The 23,252-nt window shown below is 43.9% G+C and overlaps 1 protein-coding gene across 1 annotated transcript in view; it reads right to left on the reverse strand.

Moving 5' to 3' along the window:
* Positions 1–23,252, reverse strand: part of Slc24a3 (solute carrier family 24 member 3) — a 458,281-nt gene that overhangs the window by 121,861 nt on the left and 313,168 nt on the right. Inside the window, exon 4 of the mRNA XM_057781502.1 lies at positions 2,929–3,003. Within this exon, the coding sequence (XP_057637485.1) occupies positions 2,929–3,003 (75 nt within the window). The remainder of the gene's footprint in view (positions 1–2,928; positions 3,004–23,252) is intronic.

The raw sequence follows: 23,252 nt of genomic DNA on the forward strand, positions 1-23,252 counted from the left end.
TTTTTTTTTGGATTTTTCGAGACAGGGTTTCTCTGTAGCTTTTGGTTCCTGTCCTGGAACTAGCTCTTGTAGACCAGGCTGGCCTCAAACTCACAGAGATCCGCCTGCCTCTGCCTCCCAAGTGCTGGGATTAAAGGCGTGCGCCACCACCGCCCGGCTCTCAGCTATGATTTATTGACTAATGTGGATTTCTTTCTAGAATCATTTTTCACCAAGGTCCAAACAACATCCCCTCTGAGCATCTCCGTTTAGAGCCAGAGTTAGTCTGAGGGCAAGCACCGAGCACACAGTGTCACCTGTCTATGAAGAGATTTGGGGGAATAAAGATTGTATGGAGAGTCCCAGGCTAGGAAGCCCTGCCAGGCCACCATGGGTGGTCCTGCATCACTGCCCCCATCCTGTGAAAGAAAGAGTATGAGGCTCTTGGAGACATAAACCTGGGATCTCCAAGGAGATACAAACTTTATCCTCATCCTACAGACACACCATTTTCTCGGCAATCAGCATGGCTTTAAGTCCACGGAGCTGTACTCACAGAGGCAGGCATGAGGCCTAATATGCTTTCTTGTAACTTATTTTGCCTCTAAAGCTGGATTTGGTTGGGAACAGGGAGCATTCTGGGAAGGGAGGCCCCTTATCTGCTTTGCTCCTTCCTAGACAGCTGTGGATCCTAGGGGTAGAGCCAGTTCTGAGGATACCTGATAGACATTGTTGTGGAATTGCAACAGGTGTGACGGTGACCTTGCAGTAAACTCAGACTGACCTGGGCTCAGATCATGACTCCACACTTAAACAGCTGTGTAACTTGGGGCAGGATACTCTACGTCTCTGAGCCTCCGTTTCTTGATTCCTAGAGAGAAGCTGACTGTGGTCACCTGGCAGAGTTTAAGACATGGTTAGGGGATGGCCACAGTCACACTGACTTAGCAACACAGCCAGTTTCTTGCACCCTGGGGACCCAGTAAAAATAGCATCTTCATCCCATTAAACATTCTCTTCCTTATCGTGGATGGAAAGTACTCATCAAACAAAAACAATACAAATGTGTATTCTTACTAGACACGCACCAGCGTTTTCTTTATCAGTTCTCTCTGAAAAGCATAAGCCACAGATATTTACGTAACTCCGACATTGTACTAGGCACAGTCTAGAGTTAGTCAAAACATGACAATCCTCCACGACTTTCAGAAGAGAGTTGAACAGTCAAGGATTTGGAGCCAATCTATAGATACTGAGGGATTACAAATGCCCCCACTACAGGGCTGAACGCCCCCGCTACAGGGCTAAATGCCCCCACTACAGGGCTGAACGCCCCCACTACAGAGCTGAACACCTCCACTACAGGGCTAAATGCCTCCTTGGCTTTGACATAGGCGAGCCTGTTCCTGGGCTGCATCACTGTACAATCGCATCCGCACTAGAGAACGGTGCATTCCAGACACCACCCTACTTTCCGTAATCTACTGTCACTGCGGAGAGGAACACACGCCTATGACCTATCCAGAGATACTGTGCAATGATTGTTCATTTCTAAACACAAAAGAGAAGAAATGTCCAGAGTTTGGAAGAAACTGCTTAGGTTAGTAATCTTCCGAGTGAGACTTGCAGACTAGCATCCCCAGCATTACCCAAGACCTGATTAGAAATATAGATTCTGAATGCCTTCTCCACTGGTCTTTGGGGTCTACTGAATCAGGTGCTGTGGGTGGAGCAAGAAGGGGCCACAGAGCTTGATGGCTACTGGATTTGCAGGTGGGACACGTGTCTGGGAGACTGCCTTCTGAAAACTCAGATAATTAATTAAACATGGTACATAAAAAAAATCGCAAAGCTTGCATGTAAGAAAGAGACATTTCAGGACAGATAGCAGGATGAAACCGGCAAAAAATGAGAGCTTTCTAGGTAGTGTGAACATTGAAGAAGACTTTTTAGGTTTATTTATTGCATGTGTTTGTGTGTGTACATTGCATGTGCATGTACTGGTGTGTGCTCACACATGTGTGCATGCCTATGTGCAGGTGAAGATGCCAGGGCACACATGTGGAGGCCAGAGGATAATTTGCTGGACATGATTTTCTGCTTCCACCACATGAGGCCTGAGGGTTGAACTCAGGTAGTTAGGCTTGGTGGCAAATACTTTTACCAACTGAGCCATCTTGTTGATGACTGAATTTTTTTTTAATTTGCTCTTCAGCCTAGCATGCTAATGTGAATAATATGTAATGATTTCCACTGCCTGCCAGGCCTCCACCCAGAGTTGAAATAGAGAGTTAAGCATGTAGTGGTGGTAGCTCCCTACCCTAACAGGATCCCAGAGGGAAGAAACGAAGGTAAGAAAGGCGGTGGAAAGGATACGGTGCAAGAAGCAGCAGAATTGAAAACAAAAACGTGGAGGAGCAAAACACAAAGTATGACCCCCCTCATGCCTGGGGTGTCAACTGTGGGTTTAACACCCAGGGGACCAGAATTATTTGAAAAAATATTTGCATCTGCAAGGAACACAGCTTTGATCTTGTCCTTTTCCCCTAAACGACCCAGTGCCACATCTGTCTCCACGGGATTTACATCACCGTAGTAAAGTACGCAGGAGGATGTGCGTGGATTGTTTGCAAACACTACCCCTTACGACACACATTTTACTCTCTGGAGCATCCACAAATTATGTTGCTGCAGGACATTCTGGAAGTATCCCCACGGACACCCAAAGGGCACTAGCAGTGAGGCAGATGCAATGTGGGTTAAAGTCGGACCATCCCCCAGGTTATCAAATGCCATGCAGACTGAGCTAACACTTGTCTTTCTCTCCCAGGCCTACGGGTGCTTACATTTGAGACTCCCTGGGGCCTCAGGACTGCGGAGAAGAGGCTAGAACATGGCAGGACAGAGTCCTCATCCTAGGCCTCCCCCCGGGAATGTACCCCCTCATACCTCACAGATCTTTTCCAAGGATGGGACGAAGAAGTCATCACACACGATGGCGAGCGCATAGAACATGTACATGGCCTGGAAGAAAGGAGAGAAGAAAGACTCAGGAGTCAGGCAGAGGCAAGGGGAAAGGGCCGGATCATTGTCTTCTCCAATTAACATCTCCTGTTAGCATACATTTAACATCTTATTCAGAGTAAGTCTCTGCAATTGCTAAAAGACTTCTGGCCTGGCTTTAGCTTCATCTTTGACCTCTCTACCCACTCACTGCCTCTTATCCCCCTTCTAAAGCTCCAAGAAGATGGTGGGCACCAGCTTCAGGGCCTTTGCACTTGCTGCTGCTTCTACTCAGAACATCCTTTCTCTCAGATATGCTTTTGGATGTCCACCTGACTCCCTGCCCACCTTTTTCTCTATACCCTTTTATCTTGACTTTTTTTATTTTGGTAAGTTATAGGTTCACTCTATTAGTCCGCTGCCAGTTTCTACCACCAGAAGTTCTTGAGAATATGAACTTCCTCTTGTAATTACATCTTCAAGAGTCACCCCAAGGCTGGCCCGAAAGCAGGATTAGCTGACCACATCCCAGTGAGCTTACTTACTACCTAGTCTCTGTGCAAACTTGCTTCCACATTGTGGTCAGCTATCACTAGAACATCCCTAGAATCTCACCTTCTAGCCAGAGGTGGTCCTTTTTTTTATTCAAGTCACCACCTCGAAGCAATGAACATTTGTTTGGATTCCATTGTTGACCACCCAACACACAGCTCTTGCTTCTTCAGGGGACCCTAGCACCATCACATATTCGTAGTGTCTCAGATAGAAAGTGCCCCACCCTTTCTCCAGGAATACTGATTGGCCAGTCATCGTGTAGTATTCCTAGTAGAGGTGGCTATTGGTTTAGAGGTAGGCATGTGACTTACGCTCATCCAATCAGATGAAAGGAAAGAGTTACCAACTTTCCAAAGAGAGTCCTTTCTCACCCTCTGCTGCTAGCTGTGCACAGGTCATATGGATTCTTAGAGCTGGGAAGCAGCAGAGTCCTCAATGCCACCATGGAGTCACGGGTCATGTGGCGTTAGAGCCCATCGGGCCTCTGAACTTCATAGCATACCAGCAGTATTGTTGGTGCAGTTTGCTTTAGAATTTTCCAGTATTTGTAGCTTAAAGTGTTTGCCAGTGCCTGCTCAATTTCCAGCATCTTCGTGAGTAGATTCATTGCTGTCTTCTAGCAAATTTTCCCATTGATTACTACTACCACAGGGCACAAGCATAAGACTGAGGCCAGCTACCAGAACATGTCATTTCTTGTCACAAAGTGATAAGTGGGCGGGGGGCTTGTTTAAGGGGCCAGGAAGAGATTAATAGAGAGTATAAATATCCCTCAAGCCTGTAGCTTCCAGAGGTAGCAGTCATATAGAAGAGAGCCTGATAATGATACATTAAGAAGCTGAATCAAAAATATGCAACAGGTACATATGTACATACACACACACACGCATGCATGCACACCTAACAACATCCTGTGAACACTTGTCTTAGCTCAGTTTGAAACCAAGTGGACGTTCGAATTTCATGAGCCAATGCTTTCCTTTTGCACTCAGTCTGCTAGTAGAGTTTCTGTTGCTCACAGCTTACTGTCCTGGGGCCTTCTGCTGCAGTCCTAGCTAGAAATGATCTCAGGCTTTTTGACTCTTGGCCAGTGCACTAATTTCATCCCCTGCGTCCCTTTGTATGTGCTTGACTTCTTTCCATGCGTATGTGTTTGCTCTCTCCCACAGGACAGGGAGATTCTCAAGTACAATGTTACGCTCCATTCTGTGGAAATGTTACACAAAAGCACAAAGATGATGTGTCCTAAACTGCAGACTCTACTAAATTATCAACACCTAGCAAAACACACCACAGGGGATGGTTAGATAGGCTGTGAGTCATCATTCGGAGCAATGCTGTCAAAAGAGACTATGTGAATGTACATTCAGCGATCAGAAAATGCATCTCCACGCCACTGGTCTATGGAAATGTTAAAAATGACAGTCTCTCTTTTGTTAAATTCTGTAGGTGATTGTGTGGATCAACTCACACACATGAGCACATTTGCATATGAATTGGTCATGCTGTCAAGGTAACAGCTACGTTTCTTCTTTAGAATCAATCTACCTGCATTTTATAACCATTAGCCATACTTCCCCCTTTCACCCTAAATTTGCATTTCTTGTGTGATTTGTGTAGGTGGTAGGAAATTTTAGAGCTAAACTTTTTTTTTTATACTTTGCTAACCTCTGAGAAGGCCAGGAAGAGTGTATGTACCCAGAGAAGTCTCTAAAATAATTTTTTATTGCTTGATATATTCATAATCTACATAAAATCATTTGCCCATGGCATTTTTGAATATGTCAAACAAGAAAATGAATGCTGTATTTTACAGCACTCTGGATCTGCCAGAAATACATCTCCAAACTGTAATAGACCCCGATCTTCTCTTGTGTGTCTTGGCTGATCCAGTGACATGCAGGTTTTAACATTATCCTTGAGAGGACATCCAAATTAAGTAATTGAAATACAGAGCAACACATCTGTGGATTAACCAAGATCTAAATAAGCTGTCTATCACTGACACAGTCAGCTCACTGGAGCAGCTGGTGCTGCTTAGAAGTCCATACACCCTCTCAGTAAGAGCATGTTCCCATATTAAGTATTGATCTCGTTTCAAGGCAAGAACCTCCATCCAATATTGTAACACCCATGCTCGGGCTGGGATGAGAAATGTATAGACCTGCCAAGCTCTCAGTGATTTCGAGGGTGATGACTATGGAAAGCCACACTGATTTAGGTTCACAAGACAGGGTGAGGCAAGGTGGGGGACCCACTGCCAATCATCTGTAGTGGGAGCTGCGGGCCTCTTCCCACAGCCCGGCTCCTGCATGGTTAGCTTTATACCCGAAATAACAACACACAAACTCTATTCAGTTAAACACTGCTTGACCAATTTCTGTTCATGTGTGTAGCACCCCAAGGTGCGCTTACCGGGAAGATTCTAGCCTATGTCCATCCTGGGTCAGAGCTTCATCGCATCTGCTCTGGAGAGGAGAGCATGGCATCTGTCTCTCAGAGGAGCTGCCCTGCATCTGAGCTCACTTCCTCTTCCTCCCAGCATTCTGTTCTGTTTACTCCGCCTATCTAAATTCTGCCCTATCAGATGGGCCAAGGCAGTTTCTTTATTAGCCAATGACCTTCCTATGACAAAGCACATCAGGGGATGCTATGAAGCCCAAGAGGAGACACCTTGCCTGTTCTAGGGCACTTTATGGCCTTCCCACCACCCCCCCGCCCCGTATGTGTGTGTGGTGGGAGATTGTTTGTGGTTATAATCTACTGTATATCTCTCTCACGAGGCTCTCAGGAAAGCAGGTTCCCACGAGGAAAATAAACAAAAAGCACAAACTAAAAGAACAAAGGACCCAAACAAAGGCTCAGAGTCTAGAAGTATGGTGCAGAACTCTTACAGGAAGTGTGGCATCTATTGGGCTGTCCATACAAATGGTACAAATCTCTGCAAATGACTAAAGGACTTTTAGATTCATTTGCCCAGGCCTACATTTCCAAGGGATAGAGGATATCACCGAAGAGGAAGAATAACATTTGCCACTATGTGCGATCCCACCCTATGTCCTTCACAGAACAACCTCCCTTAGTTCTTCTGGTACTTGTGGGAGCCAGGCAGTCTCTGGGCCCATTTCTCAGATGACACGGGGAGATACAATGAACAAATACGCAACGCTTGAATTGAACTTCAGTCTCCTCCACCCTTCTCTGAGCCCAGCTCCTTCTATCCAGGTCGGTTCTCACTCATGCTGTCTCTGACTCTTCTTCTAATTTCCAGCTCACCTTCTGTTTTTCTTGCAGAATGAGAAACATGAGTCCCAGCCATCTAATCTGGGGCTGCCCATCAGAATCGCTGATACTCCTTAGTGCTATTTCTTTTATAAGGTTTGCTGTAAAATACGAGAGAGATCTGAAATCGGAACAAGCCAAGGTGAGGTCTGGAGCAGAGATAATGAGTGTGTCTAGCGAAGGGGCAGAATCCTCTCTAGAGCTTTAGCTTGAGTCTGAAGAGCACAGGGTCTTCTCTCAGAGTCGGGGAAAGCTGTCAGAGCGGGAATCTCCATGTTGGCATTGGTTGTGCACAGTCTGGGAGTATGAATGAGTTTTGCTCATGTATCTAGCTTCCATGTTCCTGAATGGCAGCCATATCTGTTATGTATTGTATCTGTAAGGTTCCAGGCTGGGCTGGTACAGAATGACTTATGGAGCCCAGCACAGCTGGTGTCACCACTGAGATCTAGCAGAAGAAATGTCTGGAGCCTGGGAGGACACCCAGAGACAGGAAGGGCCACGTCAACTCTCAGATATGATACTTCCACATTGCATGAATTCAAGGAGTTCTTCTTACCCTATGTAGCCTCCAATGGGAGACAAATGGGTGTGCCACATAGGTAGCCTACACGGTTGTTCTGGAAAGTACATGGGGGAAATGGTGAAGGTGCCTGGGTGCAGTGACACATCTCATAGGCCATGATCACTGTTGCAGGAGTGACTCTGATGTGGGGGCATGGCCAAGCTAGCCAGCCCTCTGGGGACAAGACACATCTAGCAGTGCTCTTGACTCTACTTGTTCTCGCCAAGTCTGTCAGAGACCAGGTGACAAAGAGAAAACTCTCCAGTACAGACCAGCTGCAACTGACCAAACCCAACCCAAGTTCAACAAAATCAACTGAGGATATTTGAGTCAAGTTTTGTGTGTGTGTGTGTGTGTGTGTTTGTGTGTGTGTGTGTGTATGTGTGTGGGGGGGCAACAGACACAGATAAGGTAAGAAAGATAGTCACGGTGAACACAAAATCGTGACTGATTGCTGAGAAGGCAGACTTTGAAATTTCTTAAGAGACAAAGTGACAAAGAAGAACTTCCAGGGGCAGTGAAGTCCACAGGCTATCCTTTCCACTGATATAATATCCATATGCTTAAAGAATATACCACTCAGAGACCACCAAAAATGAATTTGTGCCAAGCATGTCAAACTTTAAACTTTAGGGAGTTCTTTATTAATTTAACATTATCATGTTAAATTAAAGGCCATCAACTCAAAGCCCGATGGCCTAGCTGAGTCACTGTCCTTGGACAGACAAGAATGACCTGAGGTCCATTTTAGAGAGCAGAGGTTTAGTGGCTCCCCTAACCTCAAGCAGAGAGGATCACAGGGTTGAGTTCTGTAATACGGTTACACTGTTGGTTGCCCATCCATGGGCTATTCTTGTTCAAATCTCACAAGTACAACGCCAATGCTGTGCCGATTAATATCGTGAGCTTTTCTAATATCCCCAGAACTAGCCATGGTCGTATGACATGACTTTGGCCAATGAGAATACAACAAAGATCCAATTCAAGCCTCCTTCTTTTCTTGCTTTAAATTTTAATCTGATGTATGGAATGACAGCAGGCATTGTGTAACCATACGGTAACAAGCACAATGATATATACCAACATGGTAAGGGGAGGCAAGACCCAAGGGTACTAGCAGCCACCAGAACCAGTGCCCTTTGTACTTTGTTCTCACCATGTGTGTGATGGAACCCTTTTGTTTCAGTCCCCATTAGTTGAGGTTTCCATCACTGCAGCCATGTTTCTCCCTGAGTTACATGGTGGACAGCTGTTCTGCTGAGCTGGGCAAGAGAAGGAGGCTGGAGGGGTCCCCACAGAAGAGGTGGCTCCTGAGCTGAAAATTTTAAAGATAAGTTATGCCTCATCAGACGATTTCAAAGTTGACTGGGACTAATAAAATCAGAGAACCGGAGGGTGGAGAGACAGCTTGGGAGGTAAGAGCATTTGTCACGCAAGCATGAGGAACTAGGTTTGGATCCCAGAGCTCACATAAACAATCAGGTGTGGCATGTGCTTGTAAATCACGCTATGGGCATGGAGGTAGATTTGGGTAAGAGCAAGGCAGGAGAACCACGGGGTGCAGAGCAGGGAGGGGGAGTTGTTGACTGCCAGCTTATCTGCAAGATCAGCGAGAAAGTGATAGAGTCAGCCATGGCGCCTCCCCCTCTGGACTGTGTGTGTACTTTTATACACATGTGAACATGTCCATGTTCATACACTCACAAACACATCCTGCCCCTCCACACACATGCACACACACAAACCAGCAGCAGCAACAACAGCAATGACAAAAACTGAGGAACTTTGGCTACAGTAGTTAAACTTTAAAAAATGCCCAACATAACAAGAGATATTTGTGGATTGTGACTTAATGGGGATGAACGGGCTGTAGCTGAAATGCTGATATCCATAAGTGTTTCTGAATCGTGGGGAAAATGTATTTGAGCAGCGTGACTTTCACCCTGCTGTTTTATGTGGCAGCTACAGTCAGCAGATTTCACAGATAATTTCCTTTTACTACAATCATCTGCCCTCCTGTCTCTGTCTTTTCGATTCCATGAATGAAGAACTGGGGAACACTTCATAGGACGGGTCTGCGGAGCTCTTGCCTGGCTAGAAATTATCCTAAACCTCCCAGGAACTGTGGTTTGCTAATAAAAAAGTAGATTTTTCTTCCCTGCTTCTGGTTTAAAGTGCTCATAGGATTGGGGTTTGAAAAGGAAAATGATTTCTTTTAAAGGTGTTTTCTTGGGGCTGGGGAGATGTCTCAGTCAGTAAAAGTGTCTGCTGTGCAAACACAGGACCTGAGTTCAGATCCCCAGCAAGTATGTAAAAGGTTGCACATGGCAGTGCATGTCTGTGGTCCTAGCACTGGAGTCAGAGTGTGTGTGTGTGTGTGTGTGTGTGTGTGTGTGCGCGTGTGCGTGTGTGTGTGTGTGTGTGTGTGTGTATGTGCGTGAAGCAGACAGGTGGAGTCCTGGAGCTTCTTGCCCACCAGTCTAGCGAATCAGCGAGTTCTGTGTTCAGTGACCTTGCCTCAAAAAAATAAGGTGGAGAAGGCTGGAAGAAGATATCTGACATTGACCCTTAGCTTCCACTTGTTTGTGCACACATGTATACGCATACCTGCATATTTATATGCACATACTCATATGCCCATGTAATACACTATATGCATAGACATAAAAATAAGTAAGATCATTTTCTCATAACAAGCTTTGTGTCTCTTGGCCCCAGGAAGCTATAGTAGGACCCATCTTGTATCCACTGCTGACTCAGGGACTCTAGTGACCACAGAAAGACAGATTTAGCCTCACAGAAGAGATGCAAGTTTCACACAGGAGGGCCAGGGAAGGGGTTTTCAGGGAAGGAGAATTCAGCTGGTGAACACTGGTGTTCCTTCCTCACCTTACTGTATTCTTTAAGCATAATTTACATATTTTCCAACATCAGAACCTGCTTAGGTGTAGAAAAGAAATGCTGGGCAATTAGTTAACCCTCTGGGTAGCTCTCAAGTAATAACTTTTGTCACCTGTTTTATTATTTTATTTTAACTTTATTTATTTTACATCCTGACTACAGTTTCCCTTCCCAGCTCCTCCCAGTTGCTTCCCCCTCACCTCCCCACCCCAATCTATTCATCCTCTGTTTCTGTTCAGAGAAGGGCAGGTCTCACATGGGTACCAACAAAAGAGAACATATCCAGTTGTAGTAAGACTAAGAACCTCTCCTTGTATTAAGATTGAGCAACAAAACCCTCAGTGCCTAACTCCTTCATGTTCTGGGTAGGGTAACTAGTGACCAGTTCCCAGATGGATAGAGTGTCACATGCCCAGAGGGGTTGGATGCCTGTTCATGTACCACTCTTTAGCACCCTTTTTTTCTTTGACCCCACTTCCTAGTCTCCAGTGACATCATCTTATACCACAAATAACCATTTATATTCAAATCTTTGTCTCAAGGTTGTTTGCAGACAGCCCAAATTAAAGCAAAAGGGAAGTGAGGTAATAAAGATTGTAGGAAGGATAAAAACACAAGGGGAAGTCAAGGTGGGGCACTGTCAGAAACAAGGCCTTCCTAAAGTCTGGAGGGCTCTTCTGAATGTTGCCTGTAGTCACTAGTCAGCTGGCATTGGGAAGCTCTTTAAAGCCATTCAAGGCATTGGACGTTGCTGTTGCACTTTGATAAATGAATAAATGCACTACAATAAATGAATAGATAAACACACTATAATAAATGAATAGATAGACACACTATAATAAATGAATGGATAAACAAGATCCTCAGCTGTATTTGAGTCTGCTCAGTGTCACGGCATCACAAGTCATTTGTTGGGGAGCATGGAACCCCCTTTCTGGCACTCTCCACATTGGAGAAGCTCCCTTCTTGCTGCTTGCACATGGTTTAGGCCAAGGTAAGAGCTCCTTACTACTGCGAGGTTCTGAACACTCAAAGATTTTTTTGTTGGTTGCCTTATCCCTGCCAGGGTCCTCAAGAGCCAGGAGGAAGCAGGGATGAACTGTCCAACCTTTCTTTTCACCTCCCCTCTTCCCATCCTGTCTTTTACTGTGTAAGGACTCAGAACCCAAGCTAATTGGCATCACTATGGTAATGGCTTGTGTACCCTAGCAGACTGGCACCCTGACCTTAGGTTTGGACAGCTAGTTAGAAACCATAAGAACTTTCTCAGGATAGAACCACCTCCTTAACTGTGTATGTTTAGTATGTCCAAACTACTCCCATAGGATGTGTTTGCAATAGTGTTGATGAGCTACATTGGACCAGCCTGGGAATATACCCAGATCCTTCCTGAGATGGGTACAAAGAACTAACAAGCTGGATCGTGTGGGTGGGTTGGGGTCCAGCCTCAAACCAAGTGTGTAAATGAATAAGTCAACAGTCCTGATTTATGTCGGACATAAACTCTTACTTCCACTTTGTTGCTTAGAATCTAGTCTAGCAAATTAAGAGACTCACACTTCCTCTTAAAGCACTTCCAACTTCACACTTCAATGACAACGCATTAGAATAATTACTAGATAATTACTATGGACTTTTAAGTAGAAGATTCAAAACCTTTCTTGTCAGGCAATTAGCTTGGCTGGGCACAAGGACTCCTCTTTCTCCTCTGGTTGATGCTGGCTGGCTTAAAATTCAGAGAGAGTCCAGAGAAACTGATCACTCAGTGCATGGCTTCTGTTCTCACTATGTCCTTGCAATCTGTTTGGCTGGTGTGATCTTAAGAAGCAATCAAGGTTCAAGAGGAAAACAGCCCTAAACCTCTCTACTTAAACCCTCTCTGTTGATAGAGAGGCACTTTGAGGTGTTCTCATGCTTAAGGAGAAGGATGGACTTTTTGTAGTTTGTAGATGCTGACACCGGCATTAGGAGACACAGCTGCAAGGTGGACCAGTATAATATAACCAGGCATTCAGTTACCCTCTCTTGGGCTTAGAGAAAGCAAGCATCAGTGCTGCAAACAGGAACTCTGGAGAGCATCTGAAGGCACACTGAGGTGGAACACATTAACACACAGGAGAAAGGAAAGCTGAGGCTAGAGAGCTTATGAAGCCTATTGGACGAGAGCTGTATCTTTGAGTTTTTACAGTTCTTGCTTATGCGTTACAAAACCAGAATAAAGGGCACTTGCTGGCCGAGTACTGCACTTCCTTACTGTCAGGAAGTTAGAGGAGGAACGAGGGTACCACAGTCACAAAGCAGGAGGATGCCACACTCAGAAAGAAGGGATCAGAAGCCTGGCTCATTCTTCAGGTGTACAACACTAGGTATTTCACCTTTCTAGGCTTTTACTCTTTCCTTGTCTGTAAAATGGGAAAAAATAATATTATCTGCCTTTCTTGGTGGTTTTGAAACTATATAATGCATGTCAAATTCTTAGTGTAATAGCTAGAATGCTGCAAGCATTCAAAAGTTTTCAGACAGCACTGTTGATGAGAGAGGGCATTATTACCTTAATATTTTAGAAAAGTGGAGTCCACAGAGGAGAAGAGAGTTTGAGAAGTGTTTGTATTCTCCTCTATACTCTCTTTCCTCACAAGGAAAGACCAAGAGGTTTGTTGCTCTCCGGTTGTGGTGGCTCCTTCCATAGGGGCAGCCACACATGAGTGAATGGCTTGTCAGAGGGTTTGGTTTCCTTTTTCTCCTTTGTCTCATAAGAGTTGATGCCCATCCAAAGAAATCCGGCCCAAGTTTCACATTCCAACAAACACATGATTTAAGAGTCCCCAGTGGTCAAGGGAGATGGCCAATTCCATGGTAAAATCTAACCCATCCTGGATCCAATGTTAATTGCAACTGAGAAACAGATGGTGTCTAAATCTAGATCCATCTGCGCCACATCTGTGGGATGTTTTCCCAGAGGAGAAGACAGAGCTGTGGCCAATTTCTAGTTTGCTCCAAGAAAGACTGGACTATTGCATTGAAGAAATCATCTTCCTTGTCAAGATAAGATTTTCTCTAATCTAAGTAACCACAGAAACACTCGGTCAGACATGGAAGCAAGGAGAAGTCAGTGGAACACAAATTGTTCCCATAGCCCAAGACACTTATGATGAGGGAGGAAAGTGTGCAAATATGACTCGTCTACCTGTTTGGCACACGCTCCTTGCCCCACCCCTTATTATTATGCATTATATATTACATATTATATTATATAATGTTATATTATTAAGTTTGATAATTAAGGAGTTTGGGTGGGAAAATTATATTACTGATTGATACCAATATTACTTAAGAACAACACTGTAGGAATCTTCCTTCTTTGAAACGATCTACTAATTGATGGACGAATGATTGTCATGATTACTGGAGGGAGTGTCATGCATTATTTAATGGACACTAAAGCTGTCGTCTCTTAACAATTACATTTTTTTCAGCAAGTTTGGACAGACAAGGATTTATATCTTTGACTATGGCTCTTGGGAAGTACTGGGGACAGATGGGTGATAATTCAAGGCTTGAAATGTTGCGTGATGTGCGGAGCATATGTACCTCTTGGACCATTTCGGACAATGGAGAGCTTCCCACCTCACCTATGGTTCTGCTTTTCTGCTTAAGGCTTCCACTAATGCTCTAGAATGTCCCTCAGTTCATCTATGGGGAAGTCTAAATGTGTCTATGTCTTAAAAACCTAGGGACAATTACGACCACAGTGAGGTGAGAGTCGGTGAATCAGTGATCCAGTCTTCTTAGACCTCATTGGGTGAGCTCCAAGTGGTGGTCTGTGGAGAGTGTGCCCCAGAGAGTTCTTAGTGGGACTGAGTCCAGTTCCCCATAGCTAGCCAGCTATTTAATTTCCCCTTTATTGGCTTTCCTTTTCTTCCTCTCTTTGTCTCTTTTCCTTCAATCTCTCCAATTTGATTTATGGAGATTAGTTTAAATAAACAAGCTTTATGTGATGGTGTGCTTGGATCAATTCATGAGAGTCAATCATAAAATTTTCAGGAATTTTGTTAGTTGGTATAACCTCAATACCTTGAAGTTGGCATGTTGTATTTATGTCCTGGAAATTTACAAAAACTAATAATTAGGGCTTTTAAGCAAGTATTAAGTCTTTAAGGAGAGCCAGTACTTATGTATTTGCTAGTACACTCCTGTCTTTGTCCAAGTCCTTGTCTAGAGTTTGCAAATTAAGAATGTCAGGAGCAAGTGGAGTCATTTCCCTGGGGAGAATTAGAAGTTTCCAGGGTTATTACAAACATTTCTTCACGGGGTAAAGATTAGTGATTCTAAGTGCAGAGAGCCACAGAAGACTGTTGACGCTTCGGTTTAGAATTAAGTGAGCAGGAAGGTAAATTAAAAAGAAGAGATAGATGCTAGGAGTTCTTGCCACTAGAGCATCCCTGGAGAAGAAAACATACAAGAAAACATTTATGACCTTGTATTACACAAAGACTTATTAGATAGAACACAGAAAAGAAAGCACCAGGAAAGAAAAAAAAGATTGATAAAACAAATCAGACCATGCGAAACATAACAACACAACAAAATGAAACTTCTACTCTTTAGAAGAGCCTAAGAAAATGAAAAAGGAAGGCTCTGAAGTGGAGAAAACAGTAGTGAAATGTGTGTCTCATGAAGTACTTACATCCGCCACACACAGAGATCACTGATGAGTTCAAAACAAGCACACAATGACAAGCGAGCCAGACATTTCAGCAGACACTTCCTGGAAGGAGATGAATGGAGAAGAAAGAGGCTAACAAAGAGATACTCAAAACCATCAGTTGTGAGGGAAATGTAAATCAAAGCCACACAGAGCTACCGTTAGAGACTCAGCACGAACAATACTAACAAGACTCAAGTATGGTGGCACATGTGGAATTGTGACCTGGAGGATAGCCTGGGCTAATAGCAAAACTGTCTCAGAACAACCCACCCCCAAAACATGTAAATGAATACACAAATACTGATCATGCAGTCATGCCAAGTGTTGGTGAGAACTGGTACAGCTTCAACTCTCACATGTTGCTAATTCAGTATACAAAGGTCCAGTCACATTTTTAAGTGGTTTGGAAGCTTCTCATAGAACTCAGCATATATGTACACACCACTCCCAATGCTTGCCTTAAGGACAGGAAAACATTTGCAGACAATACTGTATATGAATGCTCCTAGCAATTTTATTCATAACCCAGATGTCTTCCAACTAGTGAACGGGCAGGCAAATCTCACACACACATAGCATTGAACTCTGCTCAGCAATAAAAAAGGAACAAACTCTGCTCTTCCACATTAACACGTGCACACAATAGTACAGCTGGATCTCAAAAGTAAGGAAATGTATCCATATCCCATATTCATAGTAATAACACTAAACATTTATCACATCAGGTAACATTCTACTTACTAAACAATATCCATCCAGCTACAAGAAACCAGAGGACGAACACCAGACGGTAACTCTCAATGTCACAAAAACAGGCCCAGGATGTGTCAGGGATTAAAGGAAATGAGTCACGGTGACTTAAATGCGGTATGGAAGCGTGGGTTGGAGCAGAAAAGCAGATCAATGGGGAGACTGACGAGAGGTGCGTATGGTCTGTAGACCGGTCCCCAGCACTGTAGCAGAGTTGGTCGGGTCTTGATTTTGATCATGATACTATGGTTATTTAAGATGTTAGGATTGGGCCTTAGTTATCAGAGAAATGCAAATCAAAACAACTCTGAGATTTCATCTTACACCTGTAAGAATGGCCAAGATCAAAGACACTGATGACAACTTATGCTGGAGAGGTTGTGGGGGTAAATCAAACACTCCGGCATTGCTGGTGCGAGTGCAAGCTGGTACAGCCCCTTTGGATGTCAGTGTGGCGATTTCTCAGAAAATTATGAAACAACCTTCCTCAGGACCCAGTAATGCCACTTTTGGGTATATATCCAAAGGATGCTCAACCGTGCCACAAGGACATATGCTCAACTATGTTCATAGCAGCTTTGTTTGTCATAGCCAGAACCTGGAAACAACCTAAATGCCCCTCAACTGAAAATAGGTACGGAAAATGTGGTACATTTACACAATGGAGTACTACACAGTAGAAAAAATAATGACATCTTGAATTTTGCAGGAAAATGGATGGAGCTAGAAAACATCATTTTGAGTGAGGTAACCCAGACCCATAAAGACAATTATCACATGTACTCACTCATACGTGGTTTTTAAACATAAAGCAAAGAAAACCAGACTACAAATCACAATCCCAGAGAACTTAGACAACAATGAGGACCCTAAGAGAGACTTACATAGATCTAATCTACATGGCAAGTAGAAAAAGACAAGATGTCCTGAGTAAATTGGGAGCATGGGGACCTTGGGAGAGTTTTGAAGGGGAGGGGAGAGGTAGGGAGGAGAAAAATGTAGAGTTCAATAAAAATCAATAAAATCTAAAAATATATAAAAAGGATGTTAGGCTTGGAGAGAGTTACATGAAGGGAATGCAGGAATTCTCTGTACTATTTTCACCAAACCCTAGATTATTTAAAAACAGTTTAAAAGAATGAATTTTTGCAGGAAATTATAACTCAATTAAGCTGACTGGAAATCAGTATGTCAGTGTTTCTCAAAGTGACCCAGAGAACCTGATGGTTCTCCAAAGACCTTAGATAAGGAAACGATACAGCCCGGATGTTCCATACTCATTTACCTCCCATCCCCTACCCATGATGCTTTGCTCATGTTCCATTCCAACACTTTGCTACACATGTACTCATGCACTGTACTGCTCATGGCTTCGCTACAAAAGGGGAATACTAAACATAATAGCTCTTAAAACTCCCATGATACTATATTACAAAATATTCATTTGGTCTACCTTTCGGAAAGTTTTGGTTTGTCTGGCCAGGAAATACACAGCACACACTGTCTGTGTAGCGAGAAGGAAACGCTACTAGGAGGTTGGATTATACTAAACTAGTCACTGGAAATTGAAAAGTTGTCCCAGCTTGGAATTGTATCATAAACTTTGTAGAAACATACTTGTAGAAGTGAGTTACTGTTAAGTGGTGAAACAGCCTTTTTTTAAAAAAAGGCCACACTGGCCACTGCAGCAACATTTTTACACTCTAGCTAGTAACAATGCCTCCTTCTCAATGTGACATCATTATCTGGGGTTTGCCAGAAGAAAACCCACACTTATTAAATTACTTAACTCAATGGTGAAATTATTCAGCTGACTCTGAATTCTCTACTAGCTTGGATGTTGGGGTGGGGAAAAAGACAATTTAATAAGACAAACTGATTATTAACACTGTGAACGGTTTTCCCAGTAGACTACTTTGTTAGCAAGAAAGGAATTTTACTTTGGATTTTCTTATGCCTAAAATACACTGGGAAATATATAAGCATGCTGGTTAGTTTTTGTCAACTTGCCCCAAGTTAGTGTTACCTGGGAGGAAGGAATGCCAAAAAAAGTGGATTGAGGAATTGCCTCCTCAGATTGGCCTATAGGCAAAAGAGTAGAGGAATTTTCTTGATTAATGATTGATGTGGGAGAGCCCAAATGTTTGGAAAGATTGGGTGTTTCCAAGCCCTGGGTAGGTAGGTGTTCTTGGGTTGTATAAGAACTGGTTATATTAGCAATCCATGAGGAACAAGCCAGTAAACAGTGGTCTTCCATGGCTTCTCTTTGGTTCCTACCTTGAATTTCTGCCATGATTTCCTTCAGTGACAGACTGTGGACCTGAGATATGAAAGCCAAATAAACTCCCCTCCCCCCATCAGTTTCTGGACAAGGTATTTATTGCAGCAATAGAGAGTAAAAACAGAGAGGACAATAAGTAAAAGGTTTGTTTTTTTTTCTTCCAGTGCTGTGGGTTAGACCTGGAGCCTGCAAGCAAGGCAGACACTATCCCATTAAGAGCTGAATTTCTTGTCCCAAAATGGAACTTTTGGTGTCCCTAATCACTAATTTGACAGTATTTGGCAGTGGGGGTCTTTAGGACATGATTACGTCATAATGGAGAATCACTTAATAACGGGACTAGTGTTCTTATAAAATAAAAAATGATGAGTTCTAATTATGGAGGGAGAGGAAGAGAAATACTGCAGAAAGAAAGGAGAGGCTAAAATGACCAATTTGTCCTTAAACCCATAGGTAAGGGCAGTCTTTACCCCTCATCAAAAAAAAAGTCTCTTCGCAACAGCTGGAGACTATTACAGAAAACCGCAACCAATCAAAATGTACTTGTGAGACGCGGTCCCAATGAATACATCTACAGTGCATCTGCATTTAAGCTCAAGGATCGTTTCTGAAGAGGGGGTGGAAAGATCATAAAAGCCAGATATCATGGACTTGGCTGTAAGACTGTGTTTCCTAGGAATGTCGGGAGCTACCCCACTAAAGTCTCACTAACCTGACTTCCTGAACAGGAACTGAACAAGGACAACAGACGTGCCAAAGTGATCTGGGAAAGCTCAGGAGGCTGCAATCCTACACGAAGAACTACTGTCAACTCAGAAATTCTGAGTTGTTGGAGAAATAATCTTCTCCCAGGAAGAGCACACCACTTGGTAATCTAATACCAAGTGCTCAGTCCTGAAACCATACATACAAGTAACACTATGTGGACTTAGCAGGTTGTATTTATATATTTAGGAATCTATTTGTATATATAAACACACATATGTATGTAATGGCGACTAATGAAAAACAGGAGGCCACGGATTTGAGTGAAAGCCAGGCTACATATATGGGAAGGTTAGGAAGGAGGAAAGGAGGAAATAATGCAATTGCATTATAATCTAAAAAAAAAACCCAAACCATGTAAAGAAAATAATTAATGCCAAGGAAAGATTCTCAAGAAGTTGCCTGGCCCTCTTTCCCACATGAGAACACATCCAGGCGCTCTTTATGCTGCAGAAAGCCTTCGGCAGACAGAATTTGATGGTGCCGTCATCTGAAACTTCCCAGTTTCCACAAGAAGAGCTGAAGAAGAACTGAACTTCTGTTCTGTATAAGACACCGATCTAAGCTATTTCCTTACCTGGACAAGAGCAGGCTAATCCACATGGCAAGCCTTTCTTCACAGCTCTGTGCCTTTGTTATTGGGGCTGTTGAAATTCTCTCTGTGATGTTCTAAGTCACTGAGAAGTCCTTTGAAACTCAGAGTCATTCGGTATCTCCTTCCAATTCTTTACAAAATGAATTTTGGAGATTATTTCCTCAAGCATAAAACAAAGGAGCTAGCTTTTATGATATCCTGTCCCATACGTTGTCTTCATTTTATGCGCGAGAGGGCGAGGCCCACTGATGAGGGACTTGATATTCCCGAGGGGAGGGAACACGGAGCTGTCGCAGACACAGCTTTCCTTATAGTTCTAAACCAGTTCACTTTACAGTTCTGCCTAGAGTAATCTGAGGATGATCTTCTATTGTCGCCAGTTAGCCATCCAATAAATTTTCCTTTCTGTTGTTGAGACTAACCAATAGGGGCAAATATGGCTATTCTTGAAATATGAATTCAATGGATAGGAAGTAGACAATGCAATTTCCCATCCATCAATGCTTCCTGGTTTTATTTTCCCTTAAGAAATGTCAAGTCACCTCCAGGGTCTCTGAAATAATCTTCTCTTGCTGTCACCATGGAGCCTCTCTGGGATCTTGGGACATTCCTTCTTATTGATGACTTTTAGACAGGTGATTTATTTATTAATACCACAGAACAAGTTCTTCTCATGAGTTACTGAGCTGAAGAATAAGAGAGTTTCACTGTGGTTTTTTTTTTAATGCTATGTTCTTTTGAGGGGGGATACATTAATGGTGCTGGTTATTGAGGTGATGGCTAACTCAAAGACAGTTTTACAAAACTGTAAAGAATTTTTAAAAAATCCACCCCTTTATCAACAGGAACAGATACAAGGTAACTGAGAGCAATGCTTCAGCAGAGCTGGGAAGGCATCTCCAAGTCCTACCAACTATGGGTAGGATGCTTCGTCCCGCTCTTCCCTCCCCTCTCCATCGGGTGGACGGCTTCACACTGTGGACTGGTTTTGGGCTGTTTGGTTCCTCTGCTGGGCTCTCATTCCTTTTGCCATTTGCTCCAAAGGCTGACATCCCGAACATCCAGCAAGAAGAAGCACAATTCAGAGCCTACTAAACTTATTACACCTTCCCCTTGTTGTCCTAAGGGCCCTGGGAGATGTTACCTGGGTAAGGGAAAGGAAGGAAGGACCAACCTTTGAGAAGTTATTGCTGTATGCAAGGTGTTGCTTTAGAGCCTTGCATGGATCCCTGCTTAAATGGATGTCATCAGCAAGCACTGTCTGTCATAGAAATGGAGAATGTGAAACTTTCTGAGCTGATGTCACTTGCCCAGGCACCAATTACCAGGAAGTGAACTCAAAGCATCATGCGACTTCTAGCATCACAACGTTCTTCCTCCTCAACTTCCTCTTCTCCTTTTTCAAATTCTGCAAGAAGCACAGCTAGAGCGAGGCCATTGAGGAGAAGGAAAACAAATTCTGTTTAATGTTCTCTTGCTTTTGGGTTTGCTGCTTGCACCAGGGGCCTGCTGCTTGCACCAGGGGCCTGCCATCCTGGATAGCGGAACAAGGATAGCCAATATCCTGTCTCTGGGTTGTTTCTTTTAGATAGTATTAGTCTTACTCAAATAATACCTCTTTGTAGTCAGTGCCATAGGGTTGCTTTCTGCTTTTTCTGAATTATCTTCTTCTTTTCTGAAATCCCATCGCTCTGTACTGAGAACTTTCTGCTACTCTCAGGCCATCCAACCTGTTACCCCACATTCTCTGAAACTTCACCCACAGGCACACAGACTGTTCCCTCTTTTTTGGATGTGTTCATTTTTTTTTATATGTTCTCTGTGTACATTTCTGAAAACTGCCGCAGACAGACACTTATGTTCCCCTGCACCCGCTTGCGCCCAGTCTCAGGTGCTGCCTTTGACTTCATGATGCCACTTAGAAGGACTGGAGTTGCTGAAGGGGTGGAAAGCAGCAAGACCAGCAAAGCCACCCAAATACTTAGATCAGCATGAGTTTTACACATCCCCCTACCATTCTGTTATTAGCTACTGAGTATCGTGATGCCAAGGACATACTGAGGAGGACTGAAGTCTAAAAACCTGGATGAGTTGTTGGTTGAATGACATCACGACAGCAGAATGGGTTTGATGATTCCCGCAGGTGGATGTGTCAACAGCAATACGACAGGGGTGGGTTTGACCTACAAAGACGACAAGAGAAGCAGTGCTGGAGGTGGAGATCCAGGGATGTGGGCGGAGAGATGCTCCCGTTGTTGCACTGCTTCTTCTCTCTGCTGAATGCAGCGACTTAGTAGAACCGGCTCACCATTCTTCCTTGGCTATAGCTTGAGAATGGGTCAGCCTTGCCTGGCTGTCTAGGGAGGGGAGTACTAGGGACAGACTAACAGTAAGATTCAGAAAGGGGCAGCAAACGGTTTCCCTGGAGGTGGATTTGAGAATAGTTTGCAGGCAAATGTAAGTGCATACAGCACAGGAGGAATACTGTGCACAGTCAGCAAAAGGGGGCTTCCAAGGCTTTGTTTTTGTTTTTGTTTTTTTGAACATTTTGGCTTTGTAGAGATTTTGATATATTCTGAGCCCCAGGAACAGATCTAGCAGCTGAGATCAGCTGTTTTGGTCCTCTGGGGAGTGGAGGGAAGTGGAACGAAGGTAATGAGGGGGCTTTTGAAATTGATTTCAGGGTTTGGGAAGGGGGACAGTCTATAGAGTGTGTCCCACAGGAGATCGGGGGCAGAGGAGGCTTCTGTGGGCCTGTATCATCCCTTGGAACATCTTTCCTCAGGTGGTTCCAGCATAGGGGCACGTGTGCTCTCTGGAGGAGACTGTGGAGAATCCGCAGAAGATTCAGGGCGTGGCCACCATAACACAACAGAAGGCCATAGAAATACGGGACGGGGGAAAGTGTGAGGAAAGATTTAAAATAACACCATTTCCATTTTGATTTCTAGGATTTTGATATAGTTGGGATTGATCATTCCATAAGGATCTTGCCCTTTGTCATACCTAAGGTGGTCACCTCCACAGTCATACCTCAGGAGACCTTGCTATTAACAGCTGTTGTGCCCTTGTGTTAGTTACTGCTCTCCTTGCTGTGACAAGATTCTTGACAGAAATACAGAAGGGAGAAAAACGTAGAATCCAGGAGCAAGCTGGTGGTTCTGTTTGAGAGGTTATGGAGTCTTTGAGATGGATGGGCTTAGCTGCCGTGGGCACTCACTGGAGGAGGGTCTGTCTTTTGGTAGCTTTGCTTTCCAAAGTTTTGCTTTCTGGTCTGGCCACCATATGAGGATCCCTGCTGTCACCACAGAGCAATCTACCACAGAAACTGAAAATGCCACCCCAAACCACCTTTCTACAGTTGTTCTGTAGGGTTTTTGTCACAGTGGCATCTGCTGGCTAGGAGGTGAGAGTCTGAGGCAGGATGATCAAGACCCTTGATTCCTATGCCCTGCTTTATCAAATTATTGGGGCTCATGCTCCAACTTTAACAATTCTTTACCCTCCAATTGGAAACCATGAGAGCACAGAGGAGCTGTGCTAGCTGAAGAGATGGACGGAGTGGAAGTCAAGAGTCCACAAAGGCCATGTACTGCCCCTGGAACTCCTTCCCCACCCTGTGAGATGAGGCCCACAGCCTGATAAAGTCTCAAGACAGAATTTGCTCGGCCCCGCACACCCTCCTTCCTCCTTGCTCTTGCTCTCAGACTTCAGAGTCCACTCGAGGCCCCTTACCCCCCACCCCACTGCCTCGTCTTCTCTTAATTACTATCTCTCTTTAATTTTTTTTCAATATTGCTCCTTAATTGGCCATAGCTACGAAGGCATTTCCTTTCTCAAGTAGACTTACGGGCACTTTTCCTACCAG

The sequence above is a fragment of the Chionomys nivalis genome, chromosome 9 (assembly GCF_950005125.1).
Source record: "Chionomys nivalis chromosome 9, mChiNiv1.1, whole genome shotgun sequence".
NCBI lineage: Eukaryota > Metazoa > Chordata > Mammalia > Rodentia > Cricetidae > Chionomys > Chionomys nivalis.